Source organism: Oncorhynchus kisutch, linkage group LG30, assembly GCF_002021735.2.
Source record: "Oncorhynchus kisutch isolate 150728-3 linkage group LG30, Okis_V2, whole genome shotgun sequence".
Classification (NCBI taxonomy): domain Eukaryota; kingdom Metazoa; phylum Chordata; class Actinopteri; order Salmoniformes; family Salmonidae; genus Oncorhynchus; species Oncorhynchus kisutch.
Genome location: NC_034203.2, coordinates 34870154 through 34882653, shown reverse-complemented (window position 1 = coordinate 34882653; position 12500 = coordinate 34870154). Strand labels below are relative to the sequence as shown.

At 46.4% G+C, this 12500-nt stretch overlaps 1 protein-coding gene across 5 annotated transcripts in view; it reads right to left on the bottom strand.

Annotated features, from left to right (window-relative positions):
- The window catches only part of LOC109874757 (receptor-type tyrosine-protein phosphatase S-like), a 139945-nt gene that overhangs the window by 103935 nt on the left and 23510 nt on the right, over positions 1-12500 (bottom strand). For all 5 annotated transcript variants that reach the window (XM_031810926.1, XM_031810927.1, XM_031810929.1 and 2 more), the window contains exon 5: positions 11257-11398. In XM_031810926.1, the coding sequence (XP_031666786.1) occupies positions 11257-11398 (142 nt within the window). The remainder of the gene's footprint in view (positions 1-11256; positions 11399-12500) is intronic.

Sequence of the window (12500 nt, the reverse complement as noted above, 5' to 3'; positions counted from 1 at the left end):
CAGTTGCTGAGGAAGCAGGATGTGGAAATCAACTAGAAATACAATCAACAGTTTTCTGCTGGCTTCATATAAGTATAGGGTAAGTCTCGGAAGGTAAGCCCAAACAGGCTGGTCCCTGCGGAGGGTACGTCCTAGGGGGTAAATCCAGAGTGGGTTTGGTTCCCTGCTAGACCTGTAAAGGGGGGGGTGAAAGCCCAGCCGCGGTGGCCGTGAGGCCGTAGAGTGTGTGTGTGTGTGTGTACGGATAAATTGTCATCCTTGTGTACTAGTACGGTAGGTTGTAGAGAAGTAGACCATGTAGAAGGACAAAGGAAGGAAGTACATACTGTGGAGAATAGGAGATATCCCAGGATATCTGTGCTTAAAGATTGTCAGTGAGTAGGAATGTGGATGGTTATAGAAGGAGAGCCTCACCCATGGTTGGAAAAGCAAAAAGACATTAAAACGTTGTTTGAAAATGATGTGTGTATTAAGCAATAAGGCCACAGGTTGGTTCGTACTCTATTGGGACGGGGAACCGTGATAGATTATGTGGAAATAGGAGAACAACTGTGAGTAAGTTTGGTATTGTGTTTTGTCAACAACACTGATATTTGAAGCATGACACTGGTATAAGACATTAGGTCTCCTTTATTCTGGAGTAGTAAATTGGCAGACGCTTCAGTACTGTTAACAGTGGAGGCTCCTCAGAGGAGGAAGGGAAGGACCATCCTCCTCAGTGAACTTCATAAAAATAAAAATGGTAAAACATTAAAAAAGTTATCCTTTTTAGATAAAACTATGCCAAATATATTCACGTCACCAAATAATTGATTAAAAAACACACTGTTTTGCAATGAAGGTCTACAGTAGCCTCAACATCACTCTGTAGGACAGCACCATGGTGTAGCCGGAGGACAGCTACAACAATGTTATTGTTGAACATTTATATTTCTAAGGAAGGATGCAAAGGACAACAGCTTAGTTTCAGTTCTTGATGAGGACCAGTTGCTGAGGAAGCATGACCAGGAGGGATGTGGAAATCAACTAGAAATACGATCAACAGATGAAGAGAGAAGACACTGCTGGGAGGGGGGCCACAGATGCTCACCCCGAAGACCATCTGGTTAGGGTCCTCTCTCACACACACACACACACACATATTTCCACACCCATGAGGGTCCTAGACTTGATTATTATTACACCTTTATTTCAACAAGGAACACAGACTGAGGCCAAGGTCTCTTTTACAGCTGGGCCCTGCGTATACATGTTTACACATACAGTTTAGGTTTAATGATTAAGAAATGACACTAGACCAACAAAATGACCACAGATAACACAAGAAAATACCAGTAAGCCACAAGGCCTGGGCAACTCCAGTCCTCGGGGGTCTGATTGGTGTCACACCTTCTCCATCCCTAGCAAACAGCTGATTCAAACTAATTGGATTTTTAACTGAAGATCAGTTGGTTATTGGAGTCAGGTGTGTTAGCTGGGGCAGGGGAAAAAGTGTGACCCCAATCAGACCCCCGAGGACTGGAGTTGCCCAGGCCTAAGTAAGAGGAACCTACTGTGTTTGCCTAACAACAGAGAAAGAGAGTCTGTTATGCATCAAGGGGATGACTCGGCCTAGTTGGGAGGTATAAAGATGTGTTTGTGTGACTCTGTTGTCTTTGCAGCTGTATTGAATAAACTTGGTTTGAGCTTTTTCTAGTTGTCTGTGAGTTTTTACTCTGTTTATTCAGAACCTAACAGAACACTTTGCAAAGACTTGAAAGAGTGTGTTTGTGCACGTGTGTGTGTACCTGCCTGTGTGACAGCAGTTTTTCATACTGGGGACTTGGCAGGTAGCGGCCAATGTTTTCCTCTAGGGTTCTGACTGGAGGCTAGCAGCCTTAATCCTGGCCTGATTGCGTTTGCACAGGGAAGCATGCCTGCTTATAGCAGAACCAACCACAAACAAAGCAAGCAAACATTAAATCATGGCACAAACACACACTTGGACAAACAAATGCACAACACAAGTACAAAAATTCACATTAGCACACACACACACACTTGGACAAACAAATGCACAACACAAGCACCAAAATTCACATTAGCACAAACACACACTTGGACAAACAAATGCACAACACAAACACACAGACAAAAATTCACATTAGCACACGCACACAAAAAAAGGTTAGTTCAATAGAAAATGTGCCTGAAAACAAACCTAGGGGAAATCCGGATTGAGTATGATCCTTCTCCACTTCGATTTAGGTGTCATCTGGGGCAGTAATTCTCTACCTCATAGTGTCAACTTAAAAGAGACTAAAGAGCTTTGCGGAAACACTTTAAATGATAATGTTCTCTTTATGGAAATGATGCTCTCAGTCTTTAATCTCATACATCTATCTGTCTACAAACCCACAGTGTGGTGTGTCTCTCATCCATACATACGACTTAGCCCCACATACTCCCTACTGCCACAGACAATGCACAACCCCTACATGCACATACTAATATCATATTATTTTTCCACTAGAGACTAGGGCTAGGCCATGTTGAAATCGGTCTGCACACATAACACATTAGTCTCGTGAAAGCAGACAAGTGGTATCTGCCACGTGAGATGAATAACACATAAACACATACCATATTGTACACAAGCATCCAAATCCCAAGTTGGTTTGCAGAGTTGATCCGCCTCCTATCATTTTGACTTTCCCTCACTCCCCTGACAAGCTCTGTTACCGCCCACGTAAATATTATTGGCCGACAGTCACAGTGGAACGTTTTGGTGCTTGCAGTCCTGAATGCATCAGGGACCTCTGCATCTCGCCAAGGAACACTCTAGGGGAATCACTGATCAGACAAACTATGTAGAAAGATATGTCGTAGTGGTAGAAAACCTTCCCTTCCACCCTTCCTGCTACCCCCTACGTCCCTTCCACCCTTCCTGCTACCCCCTACCTCCCTTCCACCCTCCCTGCTACCCCCTACCTCCCTTCCAGCTACCCCCTATCTCCCTTCCACCTACCCCTATCTCCCTTCCACCCTTCCAGCTACCCCTATCTCCCTTCCACCCTTCCTGCTACCCCCTATCTCCCTTCCACCCTTCCTGCTACCCCCTACCTCCCTTCCACCCTTCCTGCTACCCCCTACCTCCCTTCCACCCTTCCTGCTACCCCCTACCTCCCTTCCACCCTTCCTGCTACCCCCAACTCCCTTCCACCCTTCCTGCTACCCCCTACCTCCCTTCCTGCTACCCCCTACCTCCCTTCCACCCTTCCTGCTACCCCCTATCTCCCTTCCACCCTTCCTGCTACCCCCTATCTCTCTTCCACCCTTCCAGCTACCCCTATCTCCCTTCCACCCTTCCTGCTACCCCCTACCTCCCTTCCACCCTTCCTGCTACCCCCTACCTCCCTTCCACCCTTCCTGCTACCCCCTACCTCCCTTCTACCCTTCCTGCTACCCCCTACCTCCCTTCCACCCCTTCCTTCTACCCTTCCTGCTACCCCCTATCTCCCTTCCACCCTTCCTGCTACCCCTATCTCCCTTCCACCCTTCCTGCTACCCCCTATCTCCCTTCCACCCTTCCTGCTACCCGCTATCTCCCTTCTACCCTTCCTTCTACCCCCTACCTCCCTTCCACCCTTCCTGCTACCCCCTACCTCCCTTCCCCCCTGCCTGCTACCCCCTACCTCCATTCCACCCTTCCTTCTACCCTTCCTGCTACCCCCTATCTCCCTTCCACCCTTCCTGCTACCCGCTATCTCCCTTCCACCCTTCCTGCTACCCCCTACCTCCCTTCCTTGGTAATCATGTATTAGCATACACAAACACATTTCTGCAGCGATGAGAATCTCTCGCCCACCGGAGGTTAAAAACATACAGAAGTACAGATACTAAAACCTCCTCTAGGCCAAGCACTACGAAAACACAGTGTCCAGAGAGAGAGAGAGAGAGAGAGGGAAGAGGGAGAAAAAGAGAGGGAGCAAGAGAGCGAGAGATAGGGGAAGAGGGAGAGTGCGAGAGTTAGACAGACGGACAGAGGGACAGAGGGATGGTATACTGTAGCTTGGTAGAGCTAGCTAGGTGGAGACAGATGTTATTTTACTAGGATCTCTTTTAGTCCTTATTTGGACAAATCTTCCAAGAGTCCTTCAACATTCAAATAAAATGTATAATAGAATCACATTGTCACATATAACACACTATTACAAACAACAGACATTATACACTGACACATTGACCAAATAAATACTCAGAGAGCTGGTGAGCTATGGAGTGAAGGAGAGAGAGGTGTGAGTGTCTAAATGAGATATCTCCTCTGCCCGACACCAGTTACCACAGCCTGCTACATAAGCCGGCCTCCATTAGCAGTCAAGCTAAGGAGTAGCTTACTTCCTACTGTGGCCAATCACAACGCTTCTGTAGGGTACATCCCACAGGGAGACAGTCAGAACGGCAACCATTAAAATGTGCTACTATTTGCGATCTTATAAAGCCTTAAGTAGCTTGAAAAGAGCTGGGAATGTAACCCATACCCCACCCACTGTCTATGGGGAGAGAGAGTCAGGACTGGCCAATGTAACCCATACCCAACCCACTGTCTATGGGGAGAGAGAGTCAGGACTGGCCAATGTAACCCATACCCAACCCACTGTCTATGGGGAGAGAGAGTCAGGACTGGCCAATGTAACCCATACCCAACCCACTGTCTATGGGGAGAGAGAGTCAGGACTGGCCAATGTAACCCATACCCAACCCACTGTCTATGGGGAGAGAGAGTCAGGACTGGCCAATGTAACCCATACCCAACCCACTGTCTATGGGGAGAGAGAGTCAGGACTGGCCAATGTAACCCATACCCCACCCACTGTCTATGGGGAGAGAGAGTCAGGACTGGCCAATGTAACCCATACCCCACCCACTGTCTATGGGGAGAGAGAGTCAGACTGGCCAATGTAAACCATACCCAACCCACTGTCTATGGGCAGAGAGAGTCAGGACTGGCCAATGTAACCCATACCCCACCCACTGTCTATGGGGAGAGAGAGTCAGGACTGGCCAATGTAACTCATACCCCACCCACTGTCTATGGGGAGAGAGAATCAGACTGGCCAATGTAACCCATACCCAACCCACTGTCTATGGGGAGAGAGAGTCAGGAATGGACATGATTTAGAAAGGCACACACCTGTCTATATAAGGTCCCACAGTTAACTGTGCATGTCAGAGCAAAAACCAAGCCATGAGGTCAAAGAAATTGTCCGAAGAGCTCCGATTGTGTCGAGGCACAGATCTGGGGGAGGGTACCAAAAATGTTCTGCAGCATTGAAGAGCCCCAAGAACACAGTGGCCTACATCATTCTTAAATGGGAGAAGTTTAGAACCACCAAGACGCTTCCTAGAGCTTGCCGCCCAGCCAAACTGGGCAATCGGGGGAGAAGAACACAATGGTCACTCTGACAGAGCTCTAGAGTTCCTCTGTGGAGATGGGAGAACCTTCCAGAAGGACAAGCATCTCTGCATCACTCCACCAACCAGGTCTTTATGGTAGAGGGTCTAGACACTTGGAGATTGCAAAAAGGCACCTAAAGGACTCTCAGACCATGAGAAAGAGGATTCTCTAGTCTGATGAAACAAAGATTGAACTCTTTGGACTGAAAGCCAAGTGTCACGTCTGGAAGAAACCTGGCACCATCCCTACGGTGAAGCATGGTGGTGGCAGCATCATGATGTGGAGATGTTTTTCAGCGACAGGGACTGGGAGACTAGTCAGGATCGAGGTAAAGATTAACGAAGCAAAGTACAGAGATCCTTGATGAAAACCTGCTCCAGAGAACTCAGGACCTCAGACTGGGGCGAAGGTTCACCTTCCAACAGGACAAATACCCTAAGCACACAGCCAAGACAACGCAGGAGTGGCTTCTGAATGTCATTGAGTGGCCCAGCCAGAACCCAGACTTTAACCCGATTGAACCTCTCTGGAGAGACCTGAAAATAGCTGTGCAGCGATGCTCCCCATCCAACCTGACAGAGCTTGAGAGGATCTGCAGAGAAGAATAGGAGAAACTTCCCAAATACAGGTGTGCCAAGCATGTACCCAAGAAGACTCGAGGCTGTAATTGCTGCCAAAGGTGCTTCAACACAGTACTGAGTAAAGGGTCTGTATACTTATGTAAACATGATATTTCAGTTTTTATTTTTAATACATTTGCAAACATTTCTAAAAACCTGTTTTTGCTTTGTCATTATGGGGGATTGTGTGTAGATTGATGAGGGATATTTTTTTTAAATTCATTTTAGAATAAGGCTGTAATGTAACAAAATGTGGAAGAAGTAAAGGGGTCTGAATACTTTACGAATGCGCTGTATCTTAGTGGAGGGCAGAGCGAAACCCTTTCCGTAACCTCAGTCTCTCCTCTGACATTTATTCCTACTAGTCTATGGTGCAGTCAAGGTCTAGGAGACAGATTGTAAGGTATAGAAATGTCTGTCTACACCTCTGGTAAAGGGTTAGAGTTAACAGTTACCTGTCTGTCTACACCTCTGGGAAAGGGTTAGAGTTAACAGTTACCTGTCTGTCTACACCTCTGGGAAAGGGTTAGAGTTAACAGTTACCTGTCTGTCTACCCCTCTGGGAAAGGGTTAGAGTTAACAGGTACCTGTCTGTCTACACCTCTGGGAAAGGGTTAGAGTTAACAGTTACCTGTCTGTCTACACTTCTGGGAAAGGGATAATTAGAGTTAACAGTTACCTGTCTGTCGACACCTCTGGGAAAGGGTTAGAGTTAACAGTTACCTGTCTGTCTACACCTCTGGGAAAGGGTTAGAGTTAACAGTTACCTGTCTGTCTACACCTCTGGGAAAGGGTTAGAGTTAACAGGTACCTGTCTGTCTACACCTCCGGGAAAGGGTTAGAGTTAACAGTTACTTGTCTGTCTACACTTCTGGGAAAGGGATAATTAGAGTTAACAGTTACCTGTCTGTCGACACCTCTGGGAAAGGGTTAGAGTTAACAGTTACCTGTCTGTCGACACCTCTGGGAAAGGGTTAGAGTTAACAGTTACCTGTCTGTCTACACCTCTGGGAAAGGGTTAGAGTTAACAGTTACCTGTCTGTCTACACTTCTGGGAAAGGGTTAGAGTTAACAGGTACCTGTCTGTCTACACCTCCGGGAAAGGGTTAGAGTTAACAGTTATTTGTCTGTCTACACTTCTGGGAAAGGGATAATTAGAGTTAACAGTTACCCGTCTGTCGACACCTCTGGGAAAGGGTTAGAGTTAACAGTTACCTGTCTGTCGACACCTCTGGGAAAGGGTTAGAGTTAACAGTTACCTGTCTGTCTACACCTCTGGGAAAGGGTTAGAGTTAACAGTTACCTGTCTGTCTACACCTCTGGGAAAGGGTTAGAGTTAACAGTTACCTGTCTGTCTACACCTCTGGGAAAGGGTTAGAGTTGACAGTTACCTGTCTGTCTACACTTCTGGGAAAGGGTTAGAGTTAACAATTACCTGTCTGTCTACACCTCTGGGAAAGGGTTAGAGTTAACAGGTACCTGTCTGTCTACACCTCTGGGAAAGGGTTAGAGTTAACAGTTACCTGTCTGTCTACACTTCTGGGAAAGGGATAATTAGAGTTAACAGTTACCTGTCTGTCGACACCTCTGGGAAAGGGTTAGAGTTAACAGTTACCTGTCTGTCTACACCTCTGGGAAAGGGTTAGAGTTAACAGTTACCTGTCTGTCTACACCTCTGGGAAAGGGTTAGAGTTAACAGTTACCTGTCTGTCTACACTTCTGGGAAAGGGTTAGAGTTAACAGGTACCTGTCTGTCTACACCTCCGGGAAAGGGTTAGAGTTAACAGTTACCTGTCTGTCTACACTTCTGGGAAAGGGTTAGAGTTAACAGTTACCTGTCTGTCTACACTTCTGGGAAAGGGATAATTAGAGTTAACAGTTACCTGTCTGTCAACACCTCTGGGAAAGGGTTAGAGTTAACAGTTACCTGTCTGTCGACACCTCTGGGAAAGGGTTAGAGTTAACAGTTACCTGTCTGTCTACACCTCTGGGAAAGGGTTAGAGTTAACAGTTACCTGTCTGTCTACACCTCTGGGAAAGGGTTAGAGTTAACAGTTACCTGTCTGTCTACCCCTCTGGGAAAGGGTTAGAGTTAACAGGTACCTGTCTGTCTACACCTCTGGGAAAGGGTTAGAGTTAACAGTTACCTGTCTGTCTACACTTCTGGGAAAGGGATAATTAGAGTTAACAGTTACCTGTCTGTCGACACCTCTGGGAAAGGGTTAGAGTTAACAGTTACCTGTCTGTTTACACCTCTGGGAAAGGGTTAGAGTTAACAGTTACCTGTCTGTCTACACCTCTGGGAAAGGGTTAGAGTTAACAGGTACCTGTCTGTCTACACCTCCGGGAAAGGGTTAGAGTTAACAGTTACTTGTCTGTCTACACTTCTGGGAAAGGGATAATTAGAGTTAACAGTTACCTGTCTGTCGACACCTCTGGGAATGGGTTAGAGTTAACAGTTACCTGTCTGTCGACACCTCTGGGAAAGGGTTAGAGTTAACAGTTACCTGTCTGTCTACACCTCTGGGAAAGGGTTAGAGTTAACAGTTACCTGTCTGTCTACACTTCTGGGAAAGGGTTAGAGTTAACAGGTACCTGTCTGTCTACACCTCCGGGAAAGGGTTAGAGTTAACAGTTATTTGTCTGTCTACACTTCTGGGAAAGGGATAATTAGAGTTAACAGTTACCTGTCTGTCGACACCTCTGGGAAAGGGTTAGAGTTAACAGTTACCTGTCTGTCGACACCTCTGGGAAAGGGTTAGAGTTAACAGTTACCTGTCTGTCTACACCTCTGGGAAAGGGTTAGAGTTAACAGTTACCTGTCTGTCTACACCTCTGGGAAAGGGTTAGAGTTAACAGTTACCTGTCTGTCTACACCTCTGGGAAAGGGTTAGAGTTGACAGTTACCTGTCTGTCTACACTTCTGGGAAAGGGTTAGAGTTAACAGTTACCTGTCTGTCTACACCTCTGGGAAAGGGTTAGAGTTAACAGGTACCTGTCTGTCTACACCTCTGGGAAAGGGTTAGAGTTAACAGTTACCTGTCTGTCTACACTTCTGGGAAAGGGATAATTAGAGTTAACAGTTACCTGTCTGTCGACACCTCTGGGAAAGGGTTAGAGTTAACAGTTACCTGTCTGTCTACACCTCTGGGAAAGGGTTAGAGTTAACAGTTACCTGTCTGTCTACACTTCTGGGAAAGGGTTAGAGTTAACAGGTACCTGTCTGTCTACACCTCCGGGAAAGGGTTAGAGTTAACAGTTACCTGTCTGTCTACACTTCTGGGAAAGGGTTAGAGTTAACAGTTACCTGTCTGTCTACACTTCTGGGAAAGGGATAATTAGAGTTAACAGTTACCTGTCTGTCAACACCTCTGGGAAAGGGTTAGAGTTAACAGTTACCTGTCTGTCGACACCTCTGGGAAAGGGTTAGAGTTAACAGTTACCTGTCTGTCGACACCTCTGGGAAAGGGTTAGAGTTAACAGTTACCGGTCTGTCTACACCTCTGGGAAAGGGTTAGAGTTAACAGTTACCTGTCTGTCTACACCTCTGGGAAAGGGTTAGAGTTAACAGTTACCTGTCTGTCGACACCTCTGGGAAAGGGTTAGAGTTAAGTTACCTGTCTGTCGACACCTATGGGAAAGGGTTAGAGTTAACAGTTACCTGTCTGTCTACACTTCTGGGAAAGGGTTAGAGTTAACAGTTACCTGTCTGTCTACACCTCTGGGAAAGGGTTAGAGTTAACAGTTACCTGTCTGTCTACACTTCTGGGAAAGGGTTAGAGTTAACAGTTACCTGTCTGTCGACACTTCTGGGAAAGGGTTAGAGTTAACAGTTACCTGTCTGTCGACACCTCTGGGAAAGGGTTAGAGTTAACAGTTACCTGTCTGTCTACACTTCTGGGAAAGGGTTAGAGTTAACAGTTACCTGTCTGTCGACACCTCTGGGAAAGGGTTAGAGTTAACAGTTACCTGTCTGTCGACACCTCTGGGAAAGGGTTAGAGTTAGCAGTTACCTGTCTGTCTACACCTCTGGGAAAGGGTTAGAGTTAACAGGTTCCTGTCTGTCTACACCTCTGGGAAAGGGTTAGAGTTAGCAGGTACCTGTCTGTCTACACCTCTGGGAAAGGGTTAGAGTTAGCAGTTACCTGTCTGTCTACAGCTCTGGGAAAGGGTTAGAGTTAGCAGTTACCTGTCTGTCGACACCTCTGGGAAACACTTAAGGCCATGGCAAAAGAAGGGGCTTAATTAAGAGGCCAGAGTTCAAATTCAGAATGTACACACACACACACACACACACACACAGTGAAGGGCTATACAGTTTTTGTAGTAATATCCCACAGACACAGAGTGGGGATTGAGTGTGTGTGATGACAGGCCTAACAGATAGACAAGATAATATTTCCCAGGCTACCAGCCTTCTGCTGAAACACCAAGGCTGACAAATCAACCCCTCTCTCCCTCCCTCCCTACATCCTCTCTTCTTTCTATCCCTTCTGTCACTCTCCATCCCCACTCTTGTTGTTCCACCCCTTATCCCCCACTCCACCCCCTGTCTCTCTCCTCCCCTCATCCTGCTGTGTATCCCTCTCTCAATCCCTCAATCCCTCTTCCTCCCTCCTTAAGAAATGGGTTCCAATCCTAGCGCGGTCCTAATCCTCTGCTTTCCTATGTAAAAATGAGTCGATATAACATCCCTCCATCTCTCCCTCTCCCCTGTGTTGGGCCGAGGCCCAGTCCACAGCTCCTGGGCGTACAGCCAATTCCAGCCAACAGCTAGCCTAGCGCTTAGCACTATAGAGAGTACATTAGATTAGCTTAGCACTGAGGGGACAGGCTGCATTAGACTCATACCATCTTGGTCTAGGAAGAGAACAAATTAAGTGATTATGAGAGAGAAGCCGTAGTCTAAATCACACGCACACCAGCTAACTGGCCCTCAACACAGCCAAACAACACTAACTCACGCTAACTCCCAGACTTAAAAGAACAGCTGCTTCTTTCCTGTTATAGACGGGTGTGTAAGCATGGTGTTTGTTACGTCTTGTGTTGGCAGTGAAGGGAACGAAGGGAGAGACCATGGGCAGCTGTGTGTGTGTGTGTGTGTGCAAGATGTGTGTGCTTAAAATGGACAGTATTAATGAAGATGATCATGAAGAAGAAGAGGATCTCAGTCGCACACACACAGACACACACACTCACCTCGTATGATGGCCAGCTTGGCAGTGGTGGCCACATCTCCCTCACTGTTGCGGGCCACACACTCATAGACATTCTCATCTCGGGGGGCCCTGAGAGGCTGGATCCTCAGTACGGCCCCCGCTCCATCATCAAACTCTATTGTCTAGGAGAGAGGAAGAGATAGGGAGCAGTCAGGATACAGCCAGTAGAGAACCAGTCAGGAACCAGTCAGAATACAGCCAGTAGAGAACCAGTCAGGAAACAGTCAGTAGAGAACCAGTCAGAATACAGCCTATAGAGAACCAGTCAGGAAACAGTCAGTAGAGAACCAGTCAAAATACAGCCAATAGAGAACCAGTCAGGAAACAGTCAGTAGAGAACCAGTCAGAATACAGCCAATAGAGAACCAGTCAGGAAACAGTCAGTAGAGAACCAGTCAGAATACAGCCAATAGAGAACCAGTCAGGAAACAGTCAGTAGAGAACCAGTCAGAATACAGCCAATAGAGAACCAGTCAGGAAACAGTCAGTAGAGAACCAGTCAGGAAACCGTTTGGAATGAGGAGGAAAACAAGAGGAAAGAGAAACTAGTAGATAGAACCAGGAAGAGACAGAAACCAGGTGATTAACCAGGCACGACCACGAAGGACCAAGAAGGAGAATTGGGAACCAAAGGAAATAGCTAGTATTCAGGGGGAGAACCAGGAGAGAAGAGCTGGTCCAGTCCATATGACTGACAAGTGGTAAACCCCCCCCCCCCCCCCAACAAAAAGAAGAAACTAATATGAGTGGTGGAAAAAGGACCCAATTGTCATACTTGAGTAAAAATAAAGATACCATAAAAGAAAATGACTCAAGTAAAAGTAAGTCAACCAGTAAAATACTACTTGAGTAAAAGTCTAAAACTATTTGGTTTTAAATATATGTAAGTATCAAAAGAAAAAGTATAATTCATTTCAAATTCCTTATATTAAGCAACCCAGACGGCACGGTTTTCTTGTTTTTTAAATTTACGGATAGCCAGGGGCACACTCCAACACTCAGACATAATTTACAAACGAAGAATTTGTGTTGAATGATTCTGCCAGATGAGAGGCAGTAGGGATGAGCAGGGTTGTTCTCTTGATAAGTGCTTGAATTAGACAATTTTCGTATACTGCTAAGCATTCAAAATGTAACGAGTACTTTTGGGTGTCAGGGAAAATGTACGGAGTGCAGTAAAAGTAAAAATGGTCAAAAATATAAATAGTAGGGCCTCCCGAGTGG